At 46.7% G+C, this 23,005-nt stretch overlaps 3 protein-coding genes and 1 long non-coding RNA gene across 11 annotated transcripts; 2 read left to right on the forward strand and 2 right to left on the reverse strand.

Moving 5' to 3' along the window:
* The first annotated feature begins 2,300 nt into the window (after positions 1-2,300).
* Positions 2,301-4,397, forward strand: LOC147189804 (uncharacterized). The gene is made up of 7 exons (XM_086138512.1): positions 2,301-2,410; positions 2,589-2,610; positions 2,925-3,004; positions 3,405-3,746; positions 3,987-4,031; positions 4,115-4,174; positions 4,253-4,397. Exons 4-7 carry the CDS (start codon positions 3,546-3,548, stop codon positions 4,352-4,354), a joined length of 408 nt encoding a protein of 135 aa, XP_085994638.1. The 5' UTR covers positions 2,301-2,410; positions 2,589-2,610; positions 2,925-3,004; positions 3,405-3,545; the 3' UTR covers positions 4,355-4,397.
* A 3,348-nt stretch (positions 4,398-7,745) lies between these two features.
* Positions 7,746-14,194, reverse strand: LOC147189805 (uncharacterized). 7 transcript variants are annotated; one of them, XR_015104058.1, is made up of 8 exons: positions 13,727-13,761; positions 12,361-12,462; positions 12,165-12,247; positions 10,716-10,816; positions 10,421-10,593; positions 10,246-10,297; positions 10,092-10,143; positions 7,746-10,012 (listed from the first exon to the last, which is right to left on the reverse strand). It is a non-coding gene; the product is annotated as an uncharacterized LOC147189805 (long non-coding RNA). The 7 variants fall into 7 exon arrangements; XR_015104059.1 differs by lacking the exons at positions 12,361-12,462; positions 13,727-13,761 and adding an exon at positions 14,081-14,194; XR_015104060.1 differs by lacking the exon at positions 12,361-12,462 and having other exon boundaries at positions 10,243-10,297; positions 13,727-13,972.
* LOC147189806 (uncharacterized) lies at positions 9,169-10,850 on the forward strand. Of its 2 annotated transcripts, XM_086138511.1 has the most exons (8): positions 9,169-9,315; positions 9,388-9,444; positions 9,514-9,559; positions 9,872-10,034; positions 10,112-10,209; positions 10,439-10,483; positions 10,568-10,629; positions 10,706-10,850. In XM_086138511.1, coding segments are annotated over exons 1-8 (495 nt in total). In that variant the 5' UTR covers positions 9,169-9,292; the 3' UTR covers positions 10,707-10,850. The 2 variants fall into 2 exon arrangements, 1 of the variants encoding a protein (XP_085994637.1); XR_015104053.1 differs by lacking the exon at positions 9,514-9,559 and having other exon boundaries at positions 9,388-9,467.
* A 1,010-nt stretch (positions 14,195-15,204) lies between the features above and the next one.
* plekhm1 (pleckstrin homology and RUN domain containing M1) lies at positions 15,205-22,622 on the reverse strand. The gene is made up of 12 exons (XM_086138327.1): positions 22,438-22,622; positions 21,472-21,561; positions 20,258-20,499; positions 19,544-20,158; positions 18,987-19,278; positions 18,546-18,702; positions 17,412-18,347; positions 16,789-16,934; positions 16,518-16,711; positions 16,257-16,320; positions 15,878-16,035; positions 15,205-15,750 (listed from the first exon to the last, which is right to left on the reverse strand). The coding sequence occupies exons 2-12, from the start codon at positions 21,523-21,525 to the stop codon at positions 15,642-15,644; spliced, it is 2,967 nt and encodes a 988-aa protein (XP_085994453.1). The 5' UTR covers positions 21,526-21,561; positions 22,438-22,622; the 3' UTR covers positions 15,205-15,641.
* Between the last annotated feature and the right edge of the window lie 383 nt (positions 22,623-23,005).

Raw genomic sequence — 23,005 nt, forward strand, 5'->3', positions numbered from 1 at the left:
AAGAGCCGGCTCTTTGAAGTGAACGATGAGAGCCGGCTCTGTCACTTCCTTCTTTCTCTCTCTCGCACGCCCCCCCCCCCCCCCTCGCTCTCTCCTTTTCAACGTGCGTGAAGCGAGGTTTGGCAATGGCTCAACTGCCATGCTCAGAGAGGGAGACTAGAAGAGAAAGGACAGGGGCGAGGGGCCTGGTAGGTACTGTACTGCACCGAGTGCACGCTGATTACATGCTCCGTCGCGTCTGCGCAGCCACGGACAGACACATACCTGTCAACTTGTACGTTTTCCCCGTATTTTATACGTTTTTTTATCATTTCAAATCATGTACGGCGTATTACAACTTTTATACGGGGAAAAAAAACAATTGTGAACCGATCTCACAAAGACCATTTTGGCTCAAATCCAGATCGTCTCACCTGCTGGCAGCCAACGACGATGCCGTCGTCGATCGCTACTACGTATTGTCACGGCAAACCAGCAAAAGTAATCCTCAATCGTATATTTTTATTCATCGCTGCGTACTGTATGATCGATAAAGCATGATGTGCGCATGCACGGTCAGCCGTTGATCGATATACAGTGAATACTTTGAGGGGGAAAATTTATCGGGGCCCTCAGAAAGTCATCCGATATTTCCTCCCCGATATGAAACGAAGTTTGATTTCACCGCGATCCTTTGGGTTTTGCAGGTTCTTCAGCCTCCGGACACGTTTGGACCAGCAGAGACCAAAACCACCCAGACGAGACTTGGGTCTCAACTATTCCAACGGAGTTGCCCTTTTCAACAAAGCATCTTGAAATAATGAACAAAGTTGGCTTCCATGGTTGGAAGTGTGTGTTTACGAATGTTTTGTTTGTGACTGAAGCAGACAAGAAACGTGTGTTTTATTCAAGCACTTTATTCACGATCGCCAATAAAGCAAAGTAACAAAACGACACTGTCTATCTCTTTGTGATGCTCGTCTTCAATTTCAAAGCAAGTTGGCGTTGCAAACTCCCTCTCCTGATCTCAGGATGGCATTATGAAGGGAGCGTAGGGGAGAAACTGGTGAGGTTGAGGGCTTACGGGTTAGGGTCGAGTGCCGTCACGAAGTTGAGGGCCGAAGTTTGGAACACAAGAGGTCACTTACCCACTCACTCCACGAGAGATGCCAACCACCTCTAACCTCGTGTGTCCGTTTCACCCTATAATTAGATATACATTTTTCGAAATTTCCGCGGCCGAATGGTCTAATGGTAAAAGTCGACGCGTAGTAGTCACGCGACGCGGGTTCGAGCCCCACTGTCTGCTACATTTATAAATTGAACAAGAATTGAACCCGGGTTACTCGGGGGCCACGTCATGTCTTTGTCCATTCAACCACGCAGATAGCTTTGGTTGTAATTTTGTTGGTCGTATTTAGATGATCTTACTTACAGTATCTGGTGACAATAATTATATATGTAAAATCTACATCTTCTACTGTCAGTCTATAGCCGAATGGTATACGACTGGATGTCCCGCATGGTGAACTCAAGTTCGACCCCGTCTGTTGGCACTGAGCGATTTCATTTTTCCACCTTCTCTGTTACATACATAAAAAAGCAGCGAGTGTCGTGTCAGTCTATAGTCGAGTGGTATACGACTGGCAGTCCATCCTGATGAACTTAAGTTCGAGCCCGGGTCTTGGCGCTAATCATACTAATTTTGCACTTTCACATTCACCTTCTCTGTTATATACATAAAAAAGCAGAAATTATCCGATGTCAGCCTATAGCCGAATGGAATACACATGAGTGTCCCGCCTCGTGAAAGCAAGTTCGAACCCGAGTGTTGGCACTAATCATGTAATTTTTCCACCTTCACGTTCACCTTTTCTGTTAAATACATGTAAAAGCATTATATTCACTGTCAGTCTATAGCCGAATGGTATACGAATGCTAGTCCCCTCTGCTGAATGCAGGTTCGAGACCCGGTATTGGCGCTATGCATGTTGTTTTATTTCCCTTCTCCCGCTTTTCTTAATGTACAGTACATGTAAAAGCAGTTGATGCAATTGTCAGACAATGGCCCAATGGTATACGAATTGGAGTCCCGACTGGGGAACTCCGGTTCGAAACCCGTTGTTTAACCTAGTTTTCCTTCACATTCTCTTTCTTTCTTACTATACATGTAAAAGCGTTGAAGGTAACTGTCAGCCAATGGCTCAATGGTATACGAAATGGAGTCCCGACCGGTAAACTCAGGTTCGAGCCCGGGTCTTCTATCACTCTTAATTTTTTCTTCTTCCCGGAAGTGACGTCATCACCGGAAACCTATTTAAACGGCGACAACAAGGCAATCATTCTTTCTCTCTTTCGACAGCCTCCGCTCGGCCACACGCTGCTCCTGCTCCGCACGCCTGTCCACAAGATTACGCAGAACCCCAACAAGGTGACTTTTTACTCTTTAATAGCCTCTTAAAACACATTTCCTCACTTTGAATGGAAAGCGGCACGTTCAACGTGCTCGCACCTGGCAAACATGCAAAGCAAAAATGTTTGTTCGAGCATTGCAATTAACGTCTCCTACTACCTTGCAACAAACGCTTTTTTTTCCTCCAACTTTCTAGGAAAGCTACGTTCACCGAGAAGGTAAGTAGACAAAACTCATTTCTAAATTCACAATTCAACCGAATATGCATGTGTGCATACTAATTGTGCCATTTCTGTTCGCAGGTACAAATCTTCAAATCGTGTCTAAAATGGGACACTTACTGTGCGTTCCAATGTGCAATTTAAATTGTGAACCATTTGGAGCAAGCCCAACTAATTTGTCTCCTTTCTGTCCACAGGCTTTGCGTCTTCTACAGAATGGCCAAATTGACTGCAACAAGGTGAAACTGCCGCATTTGAATACATACCAGACTAAATCCCAAATGTGTCTATTCTCATTTCTGTCTCCGCAGGCTCACCTCGACAAAATGGCCGCCATCCTGTGGCGTTTGGGTCTTCCAAATATCGGGGTGCCCAGCCACACGCTTGGAAGGTTTGAATATTTAAGAGTCAAGAGCCAACGTTACCGCGTCTTTCAGGCCACCGTGCTGTCGAAGCGTCCAGCTCTGCTCTCTTCACAAGTGAAGCTGACTGTTTTATAGAGGTGTACATGTGAGAGTACTCGTAATTGAGCACAGGTGTCAAATCCAGAAATTTGAAAAAGTTTGGTTTAACCACAGGCCCTCCTACTCGGCGCACCTGTGGCTAAAATCAAACGGTGGCGGGGCTTTTTTTCTGGCTCTCTCGCACACTGAGACAAATGATCATTCGCTGTCCGGCTTTCGCCGACCATGCTGATGATCTGATCATTTGAATCAGGTGTTGCACAAAGGGGGGAGAGTGACCCCAAGACATTTACTCAACATTGCGTTTGTCCCGCTCTCATCCACCAGGTGGTGCTGAAGAACCAGATAACACGTTGTGGAGTCGAGTCGTCCTCAAGGTTTGGGCCTGTCGCAAAATTCCAATCAAAGTCCTGGAACTGTTGGTTGGAGGCGGCGCTGGCGCAGGCCCTCAGGAAACGTGGCGTCACGATGTCATGCACGCCGTCAGGTGACGGAAGCTACAGAAAAAAGCACGGCACATTGAATTTTCAAGCACACTCGCCTGCTTTTTCATTCTGCATGCAGTGCAGCTTCCAGTCAGACCCTCCGCCTGCTGGGCAAAGAGACAAATGCGACAAGCTTGTAGCAGGTCCTCGCTGCTGCCTCCATTTTCAACGTTGCCGTTCAAAGGTCCGAAAAAGGACTTGACTGGTCTCATTTGTGACATTGGCAGGTTTGACCACCTTGGATGAGTCACTAGTAGCAGCTTGGCCTGTTGGTGCAGATCATGCTGAACCAAGTGTTGCAGCAAAAGGTTCCAGTGAATCAATTGGTTGAGAAATGAAGAGCTCGTGCGGCAGCAGCTTCGAGTAACATGGAACTGCATTTTGGTTCGTAATTGGTGTCACTCACCTGTACTTTGTCATCCAGATGAAGCCGGTGGAGTATGAGGCGAAATGTGACCGCCATCTGCTGGTAAGAAGGCTCATTTCAACAAGCATGTTCTCCGCAGAGTTGAAGACTTTATTTTTATTTTTTTTTTCTCTTCCCCTCTTCAGGCAGCAGTGAACATGATCGGCTTCCTGCACAAAAGACCCAACAACTTGTCTCTCTCGCTGGTAAGTTTCATGCCGAAAACATCTTTGTCTGCACAAGTCATTGACTTGCGTGTAACTCACGGATGTTTTTCCTCTTAGATCAACGCACCTGTCCAACGTTCTTCTCACGAGCCGACCACTTTGCCACCCAGCGACAAGCAGACTGCCATCCAACTTGCAACTTTTTCCTCTGCTTTGTGATTGTCTGTTCTGCAAAAGAAATAAAGCTTGATTACAAAGAACACTTCAACTCTCAACTTCATTCCTAAACATATCACAAAAATATAATTTAAAACTTTTTTTTTCAAAAAATTAAAAAAAAATTTTTTTTCAAAAAATTTTTCTGGATTTTTTTTCCGGGGCAGAAAATTTGAGGAAAGTGGGTGTGGCATAGCTGGAATGACAGCTCATGATTGGCTGATGGCTGTGGAAGTGGGTGGGGCATGGCAATAACGTGCTGTGATTGGTGGAAACGAAGGTGTGGATATGCAAATTAGGCGAGCTCTGATTGGCTGGGTCTTTATGAGGCGTGGATATGCAAATTTTGAGCAATCCGATTGGTCGGATACGTGAAAGTGGGCGTGGCTATGCAAATTTGTGAATTCTTATTGGTTATGTAAATTTATGCAAATGAGGGCCTCACCGTGATTGGTAGATGCCAAATTGGGTGTGGTTTGGGCGAGCTTTGCTGAACATTTTCTAAGTCCCACTTGAGTTTTGAGGTGAGAGCTGCACTTCGGCCGCACCAGACAGTCTTTTCACTGTTCCCGTCGGTTTCACATGACCCAAAAGCTCAATTCTTGGAGTTTCGAGTCATGTGGAGACCAACGGGACAGCAGTGTTACACTTGTGGCCATACGAGTGACTGATGTGCAACTCTCTCCTCAAGACTTGAGTCTTCAGCTGCAGTGACCACTCAGCATGAAAGGCTTTGAGTGAGTTAAGGATGGACTTAGTCAGGGAAGGCAAAGACTCCGATTCAAGTTCAACAATTTATTATACAGAAAGGCAAACAGGACAATGTGAAAGCATTTTACCAGCCAATGTTTGCGTGGGCCAGTTCAAGTTGCACAGACACAAACACTGACGACAGGCCCGAGATGGGAGCATGTGCTTGACCAGCTCATGCGTGAGGTCACTAACATCTCATGACACACCAAGGGGGACATGAGCACGTCCGACTTCTCTCACTCAGACAAAAACTAAGTGCCGTGTACTCCACAACATCATGATCACAATCTTCTGGGAAGTGCTTGATGATGTTCGGGTTGTCAATGAGCAGTTGACAATGTTGTGCAGTACACGGCGCAGAGGTTTAAGTTGAGTGAGAGACAGGCGGGCGTACTCACCTCCACCTTGTGGTGCGACGTGACATCAGACATCAGCTCTCCAAGCACACAACAAGGCTCAATACTCACATGTGTTCAAATGCAGGTTGGGCTCCCTTCAGCATGTCCTCCGAGTCTGTCGGCTGCACCTTAGGCTCAGTCGACTCTTCGATCTAGTCAGGTAGAAAGAAAAACAAAAGTGGGAAGTCATACTCTTCTGTCCCCCCCACCCATAAATAAAAAAAAACAGATTTTTTTTGGTAGGTTTTTGTTATGATTTGTGTTATTCTTCACAGAATAAGTGGCAGACCTTTACTTCTAACACGTCCATTTCCAAATCTGCCCGCTCGCGGATTTCTCTCCACACCTCATGTACATTGAGCAACCTCCTTTCAATCAACTGCTCAACTACTGAAAAGACTTAACGTCGTTCAACCGTCCACTAAAGTTCCCGTAAATTGGAGACAGCAACACTGCCCCCTCCTCGCGGACGAAAACGGGATCTCAAAATCATGAGAAATGCTCACACCACATAGAGAAACACGTGAAAATCCTGAATGGATTTGGGGACCCGAAAACACGTGTGAAAATGACGTGTCTGTTTGTGGACATTATCAACACGTATTTTATGTAACCGAGTATTCATTTTATGAATACCACAAATATATTTCGAAAAACAATTGCAAAAAAGTCACGGATGCATTTGTGGGAATCGTTTTGAGACAAATCTGCCTTCATATGAGAACTGGCCCCCTTTGTTGTGTTTTTACGATAACTTCAATGGTTTAGTAACAATCAACAAATTAGAGGAGGGACGTACCGTAATGATGCTCCGAAATGGTCTGCATCAATACATTCACATATAATTCGTTAAAATGTTAAAATTACTCACCGTGAGCGCGGCTTGGAGTCTGCGGAAAAACTTGCTCGCTGAACCGGATGTGGTACCCTTCTTGTTATTGTCCGAGTTCTTCTTCTTGGTAGAATGGATCTCCATGGTCTATATCGCCCTCTGCTGTCCAGGAAGCCACAAAGGCATTTTGCAAGCAGTCAGAATTGGAATCAAATTCACCGTATTGGTCAAGAATGCAAAAGCACAAAAGGAATTGATCCCCGCCCCTCCCAGTTACGACTCGTCCAGAGCAATATATACAGAACAACAAAGACCAATATACTTGACCCCCCCCCCTCCCTCCCGACAAAGGTGGGTGTATTTTTTGGTGGGACGACACTTGTAAAGTTGAGGGCCAATTCAGTCGCAGGTTTGTCGTTCCTAATGTGCGCCAGTTGACGGCGCCCGTACGTTTCGTGAATACTTTTTGTTGTGTTGTTGTTTGGTTTGTTTGAAGCGTCAACACTTTCGACGACGGGCGCAAGCCTCCCGCGAGTTTGCAGTCGAATTTTACAATGATTCTTCCTGCTGTTAGCTGACTAAAATCGAAATCGGGTTGATTGTTTCCTCTTGCCAATGGCGAGCCCTCTGCTGGAGTTTGAGACTGAAATGTTTGTGAGACTGTCCGGCTGTGACGGGCTGGGAATTGACCGTATTGTGCTGCAGTTCATGCGGGTGTACTCGGAGCAAGGAGGCTACGACACGACCAGCGAGGCGACGACATGACCAGCTCCGAACACCTGCCCTCCCTTCCAGCAGCTCAACACCACCACGACATTTTGAGTATATTCAGAAAAAGATAGCCTGCGGTCATTTTATACAATACATCAGCGCTTTCATAACAGCTGTCATCAAGCGGTTGACAGAATTTTGGCAAATGATCATGTGCCGGACGGTCAGGACGTCGCCCCCCGCCCGCCGACATTACAAGCCTCTTGTTGACGCATTGTCGTCGTTGGGTAAACTTTGTTTTTGAAGTGGTGGTGGCGTATTGATTTTCGTCGTTCGGTCAACTTTGTTTCGGATGCGGTGGTTGGTGGGGGGCGTATTGATTGGCGTATACTGTATTCCCGAAGACAGCGAATACTTGGAGGGGGTGGGGGATGATTGGGGCCCTGCAGGAAGTTTTCTGCCCAATATGAAATGAAGTTTGATTTCGGCGTGATTCCTTTAGTGTTGCAGGTTCTTCAGCCTCGGGACCCGTTTGGACCAGCACAGACCAAAACCACCCCGACGAGACTTGGGTCTCAACTATTCCAACGGAGTTGCCCTTTTCAACAAAGCATCTTGAAACAATGAACAAAGTTGGCTTCCATTTTTGGAAGTGTGTGTTTACGAATGTTTTACTTGTGACTGAAGCAGACAAGAAACGTGTGTTTTAATCAAGCACTTTATTCACGATCGCCAATAAAGCAAAGTAACAAAACGACACTGCCTATATCTTTGTGATGTTCGTCTTCAATTTCAAAGCAAGTTGGCTGAGCAAACTCCCTCTCCTGATCTCAGGATGGTATTATGAAGGGAGCGGAGGGGAGAAAGTGGTGAGGTTGAGGGCTTACGGGTGAGGTTCGAGTGCCGTCACAAAGTTGAGGGCCGAAGTTCGGAACACAAGAGGCCACTCACTCTACGAAAGATGCCAACCACCTCAGCTCACGTGTCGGTTTTAACCGATGATTAAATATATTTTTTCGAAATTTTCGTGGCAAAATGGCCCAACGGTAAAAGACGACGCGGAGAAGTCAAGCGACCCGGGTTCGAGCCCCACTGTCTGCTACATTTATAAATTGAGCAAGAATCAAACCCGGGTTACCCGGGGGCCACGTCATGTCCCTGTCCATTCGACCACGCAGATAGTTTTGGTTGCAATTAGGTTGGTCATATTTAGATGATCTAACACTTCAAAACGGTTCAGTATCTGATGGAAATAATTAAACACGTAAAATCGACAGTCACTATTCTCACTCTGTAGCCGAATGGTTTACGACCGTGAGTCCCGTCTGGTGAACTCAAGATCGAGCCCGCTGGCACTAAGCTCTTCAATTTTTTTCCACCTTCACGTTCACCTTCTCTGTTATATACATGTAAAAGCAATAGAAGTTACTGCCAATCAATGGCCCAATGGTATAAGACCGTGAGTCCCTCCTGGAGAACTCAAGTTCGAGCCCGTGTGATAGCACTAGGAACCTGCATTTTTCCCCCCCCCCCCTTCACATTCACCACCTTTTCTGTTATATACACTTAAAAGCGACCATAGTCACTGTTAGTCAATAGCCCAATGGTATACGACCGGCAGTCCCAAGTGGTGAACTCAGGTTCGAACCCGGTCTTCTGATAATGTTTTAAATATTTTTTTTCTTGCCGGAAGTGACGTCACTACTGAAAACCTATTTAAACGGCGACAAAGAGGCAATCATTCTTTCTCACCTTCGACAGCCTCCTCTCGTCCACACGCTGCTCCTGCTCAGCACGCCTGTCCACAAGATCACGCAGAACCCCAACAAGGTGACTTTTTACTCTTTAATCGCTTCTTAAAACACTCACATTGAGTGGAAAGCAACACTTTAAACGTGCTTGCACCTGGCAAACATGCAAAGCAAAAATGTTTGCTCGAGCATTGCCATTAACGTCTCCCGCGACCTGACTGTGCAACGAACGGTTTTTTTCCCCCCCACAACTTCCTAGGAAAGCTACGTTCGCCGAGAGGGTAAGTAGACAAAACTCCTTTCTAAATTCACAATTAAACAGAATTAATATGCGTGTGTGCATACTAATTGTGTCATTTCTCCTCACAGGTTCAAATCACGTCTAAAATGGGACACTTGCTGTGTGTTCCAATATGGAATTTAAATTGTGAACCATTTGGAGCAAGCCCAACTAATTTGTCTCCTTTCTGTCCACAGGCTTTGCGTCTTCTACAGAATGGCCAAATTGACTGCAACAAGGTAAAACTGCCGCATTTGAATACATATCAGACTAAATCCCAAATGTGTCGATTCTCATTTCTGTCTCCGCAGGCTCACCTCGACAAAATGGCCGCCATCCTGTGGCGTTTGGGTCTTCCAAATATCTGGGTGCCCAGCCACACGCTTGGAAGGTTTGAATATTTAAGAGTCAAGAGCTAACGTTACCGTGTCTTTCAGGCCACCGTGCTGTCGAAGAGGCGTCGTCCAGCTCTGCTCTTCACAAGTGAAGCCAACTCTTTTATAGATGTGCACATGTGCGAGTACTCGTAATTACATCAGCACGTGATTGAGCACAGGTGTCAAATCCAGAAATTTGAAAACAGTTTGGTTGAACCGCAGGACCTCCGACTCGACCAGCTCCTGAAAGCTGGTTGAGTAGGCGCACCTGTGGCTCTCACACAAGCTGTCCGGCTTCCGCCGGCCTTGCTGATGATCTGATCATATGAATCTGGTGTTGCACCAGGGGGAAAGGGCGGGAGAGTGGCCCAAGACATTTGCTCAACATGTGCATGTTTGTCCTGCTTTCATCCACCAGGTGGTGCTGAAGAACCAGGTAACGCGGACTGAGGTCGAGTCGTCCTCGAGGCTGTCGCGAAATTCCAATCCAAGTCCTGGAACTGTTGGTTGGAGGCGGTGCTGGTGCAGGCCCTCGGGGAAACGTGGCATCACGATCCACCTGATATCATGCACGCCAACGGGTGACTGAAGCTACACCCAAAAAAAGCATTGCACATTGAATTTTCAAGCACACTCACCTGCTTTTTCTTTCATTCAGCATGCAGTGCAGCTTCCAGTCAGATCCTCCGCCTGCTGGGCAAAGAGACAAATGCGACAAGCTTGTGTCTGCTCCATTTTCAACGTTGCCGTTCAAAGGTACGAAAAAGGACTTGACAGGTCTCGTTTGACCACCTTGGATGAGTCACTGGACCAGTAGCAGCTTGGCCTGTTGGTGCTGATCATGCTGGACCAAGTGTTGCAGAAAAAGATTCCAGTGAATCAATCAGTTGAAAAATGAAGAGCTCGTGCGGCAGCAGCTTCGAGTAACATGGAACTGCATTTTGGTTTGTAATTGGTGTCTACTCACCTGTACTTTGTCATCCAGATGAAGCCGGTGGAGTATGGGGCGAAATGTGACCGCCATCTGCTGGTAAGAAGGCTCATTTCAACAAGCATGTTCTCCGCAGAGTTGAAGACTTTTTTATTTTATTTTTTTTCTTCCCCTCCTCTTCAGGCAGCAGTGAACATGCACACGGCTTCCTGCACAAAAGACCCAACAACTTGTCTCTCTCGCTGGTAAGTTTCATGCCGAAAACATCTTTGTCTGCACAAGACATTGACTTGCGTGTAACTCACGGATGTTTTTCCTTAGATCAACGCACCTGTCCGACGTTCTTCTCACGAGCCGACCACTTTGCCACCCAGCGACAAGCAGACTGTCATCCAACTTGCAACTTTTTCCTCTGCTTTGTGATTGTCTGTTCTGCAAAAGAAATAAAGCTTGATTACAAAGAACACTTCAACTCTCAACTTCATTCCTAAACGCATCACAAATATAACTTAAAACATTAAAAAATAAAAACTTAATGTTTCTAAACTTTTTTTCTAAAAATTTTTTCAGAATTTTTTTTCCGAATTTTTTCCCCCCGGGCAGAAAAATTGAGGAAAGTGGGTGTGGCATAGCTGGAATGGCGGCTCATGATTGGCTGATGGCCGTGGAAGTGGGTGGAGCATGGCAATAACATGCTGTGATTGGTGGAAACGAGGGTGCGGTTATGCAAATGAGGTCCGCTCTGATTGGCTGGGGCTTTATGGGGCGTGGATATGCAAACTGTGAGCAATCTGATTGGTCGAGAACTGGAAAGTGGGCGTGGATATGCAAATCGCTGCGCTCTGATTGGTTATGCAAATGTATGTAAATGAAGGCCCCCCGTGATTGGTGGATTCCAAATTGGGTGTGGTTTGGGCGAGCTTTGCAGAACATTTTCTAAGTCCCACTTGAGTTTTGAGGTGAGAGCTGCACTTCGGTCGCACCAGACAGTCTTTTCACTGTTCCCGTCGGTTTCGCATGACCCAAAAGCTCAATTCTTGGAGTTTCGAGTCATGTGGAGACCAACGGGACAGCAGTGTTACACTTGTGGCCATACGAATGACTGATGTGCAACTCTCTCCTCAAGACTTGAGTCTTCAGCTGCAGTGACCACTCAGCATGAAAGGCTTTGAGTGAGTTGAGGATGGACTTAGTCATGGAAGGCAAAGACTCGGATTCAAGTTCAACAACTTATTGGACAGAAAAGCGAACAGGACAATGTCAAAGCATTTTACCAGTCACTGTTTGTGTGGGCCAGTGCAAGTTGCGCCAACACAAACACTGACGACAGGCCCGAGATGGGAGCATGTGCTTGACCAGCTCATGCGTGAGGTCACTGACATCTCATGACACACCAAGGGGGACATGAGCACGTCCGACTTCTCTCACTCAGACAAAAACTAAGTGCCGTGTACTCCACAACATCATGATCACACTCTTCTGGTCAAGTTTTTAAATGACATTGAAGTGGGCCAAGTTAGTCATATGTATGTAGATATTATATCTATGCACACATAGACACATTTTTCAACTAACTTGGTCAACTTCAAGGTTTAAAAACATATTCCAGAAGTGCTTGATGATGCTCGGGTTGTCTATGTGGAGTTGACACTGTTGTGCAGTACACGAAGCACAAGTTTAAGTTGAGTGAGAGACAGGCGGGTGCGCTCACCTCCACCTTGTGGTGCAACGTGACATCAGACATCAGCTCTTCAAGCACACCACACAGCTCAGTACTCACACGTGTCCAAATGCAGGTTGACGTCCCTTCCGCATGTCCTCCGAGTCTGGCGGCTGCCCCTTCGGCCCAGTAATCTGACGAATCTGGTCAGGCAGAAAAACAAAAGAAAAGTGGAAAGTCACACACGGTAGTAAAAAAAGTTGTTTCTTTTTTCTTTTTAATTTGAGTCATTATTCGTAAAGTGGCAGACTTTTACTTTAAATCCGTCCATTTCCAAACGTGCCGGCACTCGCAATGCATCTGTTTGAGCCATCCACTCGCTGCTCTCTCCCACACCTAAAGTACAATGAGCAACCTCCTTTCGAAAAACAAGTGAACAAAGTCACGGGTGCATTTGTGTGAATAGTTTTGAAACAAATCTGCCCCCCCCCCCCCCTGATGTGAAGCCATCACACTCCCACTGCTGATAGCAGCTTTGGTGTGGAAAACATACAGAATAGTAGTGTTAAGGAATTATTCCGCTAGAAGTAGTAGTAGAACATTGTTGAGGAATTTCACCTTGCTATGAGAACTATTGATACTAGTCTCTGTCCTGAACATCTGCTGAAGTACTTAAAACAAAGAACGTAAGATCCTATTTCCCCTTGGTTAATTAACAGCCCCCCGAGGGTTTTCTTGCCTCCACCACCTCATAAAAGTCCCTGAATGCTGTCAAGTGCCTTCGAAGAGGAACCCTAATCTCAAGATTTGTGGACCAGCAGCAGTGGTCTATACTTTGTCATCATATCAAGATCGAACTTTGCTTGACCTTCTTTGTCTCTACTTTTTACTTAGTTAGGTTTAATGGTTATGGTGTTATTCCTCTCTGTTAGTTGTGTTTGTTCAGACACTTGAAAGAAACAATGTAGAATGCTGTTGAAGGTATTTCCTGCTCACTGTTTTACAATCACCTTTAGTGCCCTCGAACCCCACCACTTTTAGGGCCCCCCTCCACAGGACATGTTTAACATCAAAAGAGGAACTGTTATCTCAAGTATCTGTGTTCCTGCCATCACACCAAATGGTGGGTAGTGGTGGTCTGGTCTCGCCACACCGGGTCAGATGACATGTTACTTTCTTTGTTTCGGGGATTTGCATGAGAGGCGTACCTCCCCGCCTCTCATTATCATATTGTCTCTATATAATCTCATGAATGTGTTTCTTTGACGCTTCCTGATGAAATCTGAGACTCACGGGAGCCCGAATCGATTCGTGTTGCGTTGTGATAAACTGAAGAAAAGACGACGTGGTGTTGGGTCTTCTTCCACATTATAGAGAGATAAAAGAACCTGTGTCCAAGGAGGGCTAAGAGCAAATTGACAGCTCCCATTCCTCAACAGTAGTCAAGTCAAACGCGGTTCTCGATTGCTTTTTGATTACAGCTGAGGTCTACTTGTCAGCGGCGTGCTCGCTCACTGCCCCCTTTACTGACTGTTTTTTACGATAACTTCCAGTGACTTCGTGAGTCACAACAACAAAATTAGAGGAGCAACATGTTGTAATAACGTTCCCCAAACGTCTACATCTATACATACAGAGATAAACTGCGAAGTCAGTCAGTTTAAAATGTTAAAATTACTCACTGAGAACCGGGCTTGTGGACAGCGGAAACACTTGCTCATTGAACCGGATGTGGTACCACTCTAGTGCTTGTACTTATTCTTCTTTTTGGTGAATTGGATGTCTTTAGTTCATATCGCCCCCTACTGTCCGGGAAACCACAAAGGCGTTTGGCAAGAAATCTGAATCTCATTTACAGTATTAGTCAAGCGTGCAAAAACACAAAAGCATCCCTGTCAACTTGTCCGTTGACCCCGTATTTTCTACGTTTTTTATCATTTCAAATCACGTACGGCGTATTACAACTTTTATACGGGATAAAAAATTGTGAACAAATCTCACAAAGACCATTTTGGCTCAAAACCAGATCGTCTCACCTGCTAGTAGTCAACGACAATGCCGTCGTCTATCGCTACTATTGTCACGGCAAACCAGCAAAAGTAATCCTCAATCGTATACTGTTTTTTTCATCGCCCTGTACGGTCGGATTGATAAAGCATGATGTGCGCATGCGCGGTAAACCGCCGTACGCGTTTTCGTTGCTTTGTCAGGGGAATCGTAATAATTTATTAGGGCACCTATTCGCCGAGGTTGACAGCTATGCAGACACTAAATTAGGGCATGTCTTGAAGAACCACAAATTTCAAGGGCAGCTGATCCACTGAGCTGGTGGAAATACCGAACTTCCGTCTACCCACGTTTGATCAAAGTAATGGAGAGTAGATTGTGCATTGTAGCAACATCTGTCCCGTCAGAGAGGGTGTTCTCAAAGACTGGAAAAATTTAAGTATTTAGTTTTGTTGACTGAAAATTTAAAATAAAGCAAGGAATAGCTTATGTTTGTTATCATAAAGCAAGGAGTAGTTTTTGGTCGTTTTGTTCACTCCTGCTGCTGCAGTTTATACTCACTATTTTTGTTATGATGCAGCATGGTTGATTGTTGTTGGTTGAAGTTTAATTTTGTTGCTTGTTTATTGTTTGGAGCCTTTTTAATGTGTCAAATGAACCGGATCATCGAAAACAGCCGAAAATTCCATCACTACTTTGAGCGTCCTGCCTCTCTGCGCATGCGCAACTCCCCGCTGTTGCCAGACTTTTTAATTGGTCGTCCTTTAATGCGGCCCACATACTCTTACCCTTCTGTTTTAAGCTTTTGCGTATACTTATAATCAAACATTGTTAATTTTTGTCTTTAAATAGCATATTATACAAGTACAAAATACAGTAAAGGCATGCCTTGCAGCCGCTATAAGCAGCTAACATAAGGCAATGTAGTCGTAAATGCTCTTATCTTTCAGTCATCCCAGAACATATATCTTTATTGTAGCATTTGACCATGATCTTACCTTTGAACTTGCAGAATGTTTCCAAGACTTGGTAACTAATGCACTCTGAAGCAAGCAGAGTATTTTTGGGTTAGAGGTTATGAATGTCTGACGTTTAGCATTGACACAAAGTTTCACAATCATGAATGATGAAACAATGTAAGATGAACACGACGTGAAAGATAATACTTTTATTTGTCTGTTAATACATCAAAAACAAAGACTACAGCTGTATACTTGCTCGTGACTTGTGGCAGACGGAGTGTCCACTTAACAGTCGGAACTCAGTGCAAAGTGTGCAAGGTTACTGATCAATTTGATTCACTAAATGAGAACAAAAAAATTAAGGCACATTGGGACATGTTACTAATGTCACAGATTTTTTGCATGTGAAACTGTCAACATCTTGTCATGTAAGACTTGACTAATGGAGCCATAAAAAAGGGAGGGAAATTCTCATGATGAAGATTCACCGTGGCTGTGGCTGCACAGGTCAATAAATTAGGTTCAGTCCATCTGTCACTTTCGCCCATAATATCAATTGCACTTGGGGTTGCATGATTTTTGATTGCTACTCCAGGGGAAGAACAAGGACACGCGTCATTGGCCTCCCTCAATCCTGCAGGTCCCTCTCCAGATACTTCCTCATCCGCAGGCAACGAGGACAACAGGTGCCCGGCACCATGCAGGTCCGATGAAACACCGCCTTGCACTCCTTGCACCTGTGCCACACACCGAGTAAAATGGGAAAGTTATTCTCGACATTGAAATGTCTTCTTTTTTTTTGTTTGTTTTTTCCACGCTGCATCAACACTTTTGTGAAACTGCCAGAGAATGAAGTGACATTACCTGGCGGTGCTGTCGAGCTGGAAGGGGAAAATGATGTCGTCACTGTGGCACATCTGGCAGATGAAGCCCCGCTGTGTGCACAGGTTGCAGCTGAAAACGTGGCTGCTGGCGAAATGGCACAGTGACGCCAAAAAGGTGGTGTACTGGTTTTCGGCAATCTTGAGGAAAAGACGGCGACATTGAGTATGGGCGCACTATTCAGCCTTTCAGGGACAGCGGCGACTACAGTGGACAACTTATCATATTATCGGGTTACAGGGTGCATGAAATGGTTAAAATGTCAATTTTTCAAATGTAAATGGTGCAAAACTACCAAGTCAAGTGGTTAAAGCTTAAGTCAAGCCTCATGAATATCAAATCAAAATTAAGTCATGCATACCTCCCGCAGGTCCTTCACGCTGTACAGGCCGCTGGACTCCAGCAAGTAGGTTCGCTGATCCATCCTAGCGGGAGCATGCAAAAAAAAAAAAAAAGAAAAAGAAAAAAAAAAGACACTTACTGGCAGTGAATTGCGAGACATCTCAACACACACACACACACACACACACACACACACACACACACACACACACACACACACACACACACACACACACACACACACACACACACACACACACACATCCGGCTCGGTACACACCTGGCTTGGAGCATCTTGCGGGCTCCGCTGCGGCAGGTGAGCAGGTACTCTCCCAGTAGCCGCAGCCTGCGCCGCAGGCTGTGCACAAGAGCCATTGTGTCGGAGTGTGTCAGCAAGTCGGGATTCAGCTGGTCCAGGTTGAGCAGAGGCTCCTCCTCCACCTGAGTCAAGATCCACAAGGCCTTCCTGGACACCTGGACACGCACACAGACATGCATCGACACATGGAAACGGCTAAAGACAGATAGTACGTGGCGAGGCGCGCGCCCACCTCGCGTTTATTGAGGTCCCAGTTGTGCAACATGCGCGAAGGAATGACGGTGGTGTCGCCGTGATGACAGCAGTCGCAGTAGTACTGGCCAGAGAACTCGCACAGACGGGCTCGTCCCAGCGACGGGCCGATCTGTTGGGAGCAGCCTGGACATACAACTTCATGTAAATCCAGAGTTTGAGATAAATGTATTTCAAATGTAAGCCGGTCGAAAAAGGAAAGTAGTGGCAACAGACAACATTGTCATGTCTGGTAAAAAAAAATACTAATAATTAATGAACATCAATGAGTATATTGACGACAAAGCGATCTAATTGGCTACTGATGCAAGAAGATGGCACCAAAACCCTATTTTTCTACAGCCTAATAGAAGGTCCTCCCCTCACTTCAGCAAAGTTCATTGACATGGATGTTCCACAAGATGGCACCAACGCACTACATTTCTGACAGATGGGGCTTTGGCGCCGTCTTAGGGCATTTCAGCAACAATACAAAAACAAGGAATAGGCAGGTTTTTTCATGAATAACGGAGGATAGGTCCCCAAATAATTAAATGTGCAGCGAATCGCAAAGAGGCAACGGTACACTGTGCCCCCTTGAAAACCTTTCTAGGAGCGCATTACCTGCACATTTGAAGCTTTGCGTGTCCAGTCCCTTCTGCGAGGGCACACAGCACAAATGTACCAGGAGCAGTCCGTCTTCTTTGAGTCTGTGCTGAACCAGTCTGTGCAGGTTTCCGCCGCCACCCCGGCCAACAGCGGCCACCTCCTCCCCACTTTCCAAGTACGAGTCCAGAGCCCCGCGGATCAGGGCCCTCCAGGAGTGAGCCTCCTCCGCGCATTCCGCCCGCAGCCGGAGCGTCTCCCTGAGCGTCAGGAGTTTAAAAAAGTCGGGTCCGCCCAGCGCGACGTCGGGCACCACGTCCCGTACTTCCTGGATGGGGAACGTCATCCGCAGCAACTTCTTTCCCTCTTGCACCCGGAAGCCTTTCAAGGCCTCCAGGGAGAGCGAGAAGACGAGAGGCATCCACAAGCGAACGTCAGCGTCCAAACAACAATAGAGCACCGCTTCCTTGATGGAGTCCCTTTCCAAATCCGCTGTGCGAGTCCAGTTGAATTCCTGAAGCGGAGAAGGCGAGCAGCATCGCTCGGGGCTGCAAGAGGCGGAGCACGGGAAAAAAACGCTGCTGTCATCCGTGCAGTTCTCACTGGGTAGCTCCAGAATCTCCCACTGCTCGTCCACGCAGGACACGGGCCTACACTTGTTGACCGCCTCCACAACGCGGTCCAGCCAGTCCTCCGCCTCGTCCTGGTTGGCGGCGCGCAGGTGGAGACGTTTCCCGGGAAAGACCAGCTCGAAGCGGCCATCGGGCGAGGCCAGACGGGCGTCCTCGCACCGCAGCAGGGAGCAGTTGTCGCAGCAGGTGCGCTCCTCGGCGTTGAGGTAGAGGCGGAACTCGAAAGGAGACAGCTCGCAGTAGTGGTCCCGCCACAGTCCCATGGCGCCGCGGCGCTCCAGGTGGCCGAGCTTCAACAAGCCTCGGAAGGGGTTGGAGAGGCCTAGACGAGGCGGAGGCAGATGAGACGGATGTCACAACAAAAACTGCACCGCAGGTGGATTCTTTTAGACTAGATAACCTTTCTTGTCCCACAATAGGGACATTTTGGGAAAAGGGGGCGTGGCCTAGTGATTGACATCAGGATCAAGCACCTGCCCTGGTGTCATGTGAGATCACTGCAAATCAGTCGATGAGTTACCTATTTGACGGCGATGCACAACACTAGGTGGCGACTGCGAGTCTGCAGGAGGAGGGGGAGGAGGAGGGGCAGGAGGTGACCGTGGCAACTCGAGGTCTGATTCCTCGTCCACGCGAGGCTTGTAGATGTCTTCGTCAGAGATCCAGGCGCGGGAGCGCTAAAATGCCAGAGGCAATAAGCTAAGTCATCAAGCACGATTTCATATTTTTGACGCACTTGGTTCTCATGATGACTCGGGGTTTCAAACCCTTTCCAATTTCAAACCGGGACTATCATGATTTGATTTAGAGTGCTGGGAAGTATCAAAGCCACTGGCTAAGAATAGCGGCTAATTACTTGCACAATGACAATAGGAGAGAGATTTTCGGAGAAAAAAAAAAGGTTTTGCACCTTGTTTTGCATTCTGACAAAAGCCACAAAAGTTTTGAGTTGCTCGCTCACCATGAGGGAATCTGATGACAGCTCCCTGTTCTCGGCTCCTTTCTCTCCGAGGTCCAGCTCGGCCTTCTCCAGGTCTGTCAAGATGGCAGGCTGCGCACGGTCGACATGATTCCGGGGGGGCGAAGGCAGCTCGGCGAGCGGCGCAGGTGGTGGTGGCGCTGTGTCGGAGAGAGCACAACTGGGCGGCTGGTCGCTGTCGGAGAAGTGATCGGCGCCAGAGCTGGAGACAAAGGAGTCCTCGCGCATGGAATCCTGACTGGAATTTCCGTTCTCCTGGAGCTCGGGAGGTGACCTGAAGAAACATTTTTTTTTTCCAGCTTCTGTATTTGAAAGGCCATTCACGCTGATGTGCACTGGTTCCACTAACAACATGGCTTCAAACAGAGAAGAGCTAGCTTCCGTAAAGCACAGTGTTGCCAACTTAGCAATTAGGTCACTCAACTCGAGTTGTGCGGCCTTTAGCAGAACTCCAGTGTGCCCCCAAAGATAGGCCAAACGGCATTGTGGGCAATAAAAAAAAATAAAAATCACAATGAAAAGGTTCGAGGCATGCTTACGCTTTCTGGGGCGCCTCGACGCTGCCGGTGATGTCGCAAGAGGACCATTGCTCCCCCGCGGGGCTGCGGAGGTCTTGCCCCTGGAGAAGGCTGTCTGAGCTCAAGCTGGAGGAGAGCTGGGAGGATCCTGTGGTGTCGAGGCTCAGCGTGGACGAGTCGAGTCCTCTGGTGACCCCGCGGGTAGCCCTCAAGACCTGCGGCCCGGCGTCGGACGACCCCGACGACTGCGACACCGCATCCCACGCGTCTTTGCGCGCGGGCCGCTCGACCGTTCCGTTGACGGGTGGGTCCGGAGAGTCGGCCGGGCACGGCGCACAGAGTCCGGCGAGGCTGAGCGGCGTGGTGGTCCACTGATTGAGGACGGACGACTTGTACGAGAGGTTGAAGGTGAGCGAGGCCAGACCCTGCAGGTAGCTGAGCAGCACCTCGCGCTCCTCGCCGTTGAGCAGCAGGGCGCCGGGCTGGTAGTGCGCGCGCAACTTCGAGCTCTCCCTGAACAGCGACACCAGGTAGCACTCCAGGAGGCCATGGTTGAGGGCCAGGCGCAGCCACGCGCGGCACCGTCCCACGTCCGTGCCCACAAAGTTGATTTTCTCCAGCTCGATGATCACATCGCTGCAAATTGAACAGCGAGCGCAAACACTTTTGATTGTCTCCCCCAAAAAAAATGTCACAGTCACAGCACAAAGCAAAGATTCTGGTGGTGGGACTCACCGATGGGTGACGGTCCTAAGGAGGCTCCAGAAGAAAGGCTGCGGGAGGGGTCCGCGACCACCTTTCTTGCCGCGGCCGCCGGCCTCCCAGCGGATGTACTTGCTCTTGATGCCGTGGACGAAGATGGCCTCCAGGGCGCAGCACAGCAGGTTGGCGTCGCCGTCCTCGCTGGTGACCACCGCGTCCGACGTCACGTAGCGCCTCTGCAGGGCTTTGAGCGACTGCGCCAGCTTCTCCTTAATCTGTGTGACGGGAAGGAACGTGACAAGCACTTCCTCCTTTTATATTTTTCTTTTTTTAAAAGGAAAAGATGCGCGCGGAGATGGCATGTGCAGCCCAAAACTGCTCGCTCAAGACCACTCAAGATGTGCTTGGAGTGGGGTCAATGGCCTCGTGCTGACTAGGCAACATTGTGGCGACCGTCACATGATGCCAAGATCGTGAACGCATGATCAATGACTGAAGACAACTCTGCAGCTCTCTCAAGCTGTTTCAGCTGGGTCATAAAGCCTCGCTTATAGAAAATGCAGACAACCATGAATGAATTTTTGTTTTTTTCGCCTTCTGGGATTTGCTATGGTTCCGCTGATACACAAGCAAGCTTTGAAATATTTTTCCCCCCCAGCATTAACTTTCACACAAACAACTGAAATTAAAAGCTCTTCGGTGACTGCTAGGGATCATCACATTAGCCTGACATCCCCGTGTAAAAAAAGGCATGTCATAAAACGAATAAAGTCCCAAGTTTTTTCGAGAAAAGATGAGAGAAATTTTCTCACATAATGCAGTCCTTGTTTTATTTTAAATTTTATGGCAAACAAAGTCAAATTTTCTAGAATAAAAAGCAGAATATAAAGTTGTGTTTTTGAATTTTTCTTCCCTTGTTAAATTTTTCACTTTAATACTGAAATAGAATGTTGCCTTGGACAATTTTATTTTTGTAAAAGTGTGACTTCTCACCCTCGAAAAATATTTTAAGAACTGATTATTCCCTTTTTTTAAATAATATTTTTTAAACATTCATTCCAATAACAACATCTCCTCCTCCTTTAATCATGTGTCTATTCCTGCCTCTTTAAACACAGATTATCTGTTAATTTAATCCCCATAACACTAAAAATAAAACAGACAGGAAGACAAGAGAGCCAGTAACCTTTTTTTTTCTCTCTCAGCCAGAGATGAATGTGGCAGTCAAAATTGACATCAAGACTTACCTGTTTGACATGATCACCCTCCTGCGTCGTGTCTGGCGTGTGTGTGGCTAACATGGCACCTCCTCCGAACTTCTATACCCACATGGCATGCTGCAAAGGAACAACACAGAGAGAGAGGGAGAGATGACACTGCAGACCGAGCCATTTTAGTGATGGAAAAACACAAGCATGACATGTGATTGACCAACGTTTAGCTTCTCCTTCCTCACTGGTGTCATGCCAGTGAGCCACTCGCACCTTTTCCATCGCGAGTCTGTTTTGGGAAGTGGTTTTAAACCCTCTCAGTTCATTCTTAAAAATAAATATATATTCCAACTTACAATTCCTGCTGAGAAACAGATGACAGGAGTCATTTTCACACTGCATTCTGGATGACAAGAAATTAGCCTGGTGCAATCAATCACATTGAACACGGTGACCATAAATTAAATCTTGATCCGAAATACGGCCATCCAAACAGGCAAATATTTCACCAGTGTCCCCTTCCCTAACATGTGCACGCTACAATAGAAAAAAAATATAACAAATTCATTGCAACATGATGAATTCAACCATTAAATATTTTTTTTAAATTTCCAAATCAGTCAATTGCCTTGCAACAAAAACGAGGGTTTGAAATGTGCACATCTTGTGACACTCTGATTGGCGCCCCGGGGAAGCAGACGAGTCCAAATCACAATTTGAAATGATCGAATCAAGATAAGACCACTCAAAAGCAGAATGATTTGACCATTTACAAAGAGTTTCAACAACCAAACGAACTCGTTTATCTTAAGCATCGTCGACTGCCCGTAACTTCCAGTCGCTTTTGATTCTCTTGTTCGCCGCTGGCGGCACACATAGAAATTAATAAGCACACACATCTGCACTTTTCCACACACTTCAAATTCTCATTAACGTTAAGAATGGAGCCTTTAAAACCAGATAAGCAGCTACATGTCATAGCTAGCTTAGTCGCGTCCTCACCGAGATGCAGACTTGACTTTGCATTTAGGTCCAAAGACAACCAAAAAGTGTAAATCAGGCAGGGGGCGCTGGGTTAAGTGTAGTCCGTATATATTTCTATCATCACGCCACTCTCTAAAACTTTTTGTAATAAAGTAATAACAAAATGAACACCGACAGCCGAGGTTTGTTTACTCCAGACTGGAACGAAGTGTACGAGTGAGCGGAGAGGTGCACCATGGGAAAAGGAGCCTATGGTGCGTTCAGTGCAGTTGGGATGTTTGAAAATTACGATACAGTGTCTCCATCTGGGAAACTTCCCGGTTTTTTCTGACAGCCCGTTTACAAATCATGTATATTGTCTGCATCTCGAGCGACTGAATTGTCTCAGCCACAAAATGTGAAGATATGCCTAATGTGGAAAAAGTATACCTGTTCAGCACACTTGCATGCATCATATCACTCATTTTTACTTCCTCACCTTGACTAAAGTTAAATCATACACGGTCAGAATCATGTTCACTTATCCAACTAAAATATCCAACCAACAAATATTGTTTCGTGTCTTTTTTTTTCTGTGAAGGGAAGC

This window comes from Hippocampus guttulatus, chromosome 19 (genome assembly GCF_054856545.1).
Source record: "Hippocampus guttulatus isolate MCC_2025c chromosome 19, RoL_Hgut_1.0, whole genome shotgun sequence".
Classification (NCBI taxonomy): Eukaryota; Metazoa; Chordata; class Actinopteri; order Syngnathiformes; family Syngnathidae; genus Hippocampus; species Hippocampus guttulatus.

Excerpts from the sequence above, each read along its gene's own strand:
- LOC147189804 (XM_086138512.1), top strand. The coding sequence starts at position 3,546 with ATGTCATGCACGCCGTCAGGTGACGGAAGCTACAGAAAAAAGCACGGC. Across the intron at positions 3,747-3,986 it reads TTCAACGTTGCCGTTCAAAG|ATGAAGCCGGTGGAGTATGA; the intron begins GTCCGAAAAAGG and ends TTTGTCATCCAG. Across the intron at positions 4,032-4,114 it reads AATGTGACCGCCATCTGCTG|GCAGCAGTGAACATGATCGG; the intron begins GTAAGAAGGCTC and ends TCCCCTCTTCAG.
- LOC147189806 (XM_086138511.1), top strand. The coding sequence starts at position 9,293 with ATGGCCAAATTGACTGCAACAAG. Across the intron at positions 9,316-9,387 it reads GCCAAATTGACTGCAACAAG|GCTCACCTCGACAAAATGGC; the intron begins GTAAAACTGCCG and ends CTGTCTCCGCAG. Across the intron at positions 10,035-10,111 it reads GATATCATGCACGCCAACGG|CATGCAGTGCAGCTTCCAGT; the intron begins GTGACTGAAGCT and ends TCTTTCATTCAG.
- plekhm1 (XM_086138327.1), bottom strand. The coding sequence starts at position 21,525 with ATGTTAGCCACACACACGCCAGACACGACGCAGGAGGGTGATCATGTC. Across the intron at positions 16,712-16,788 it reads GGGACCTCAATAAACGCGAG|GTGTCCAGGAAGGCCTTGTG; the intron begins GTGGGCGCGCGC and ends GTGCGTGTCCAG. Across the intron at positions 16,036-16,256 it reads GCGTGAAGGACCTGCGGGAG|ATTGCCGAAAACCAGTACAC; the intron begins GTATGCATGACT and ends CTTTTCCTCAAG.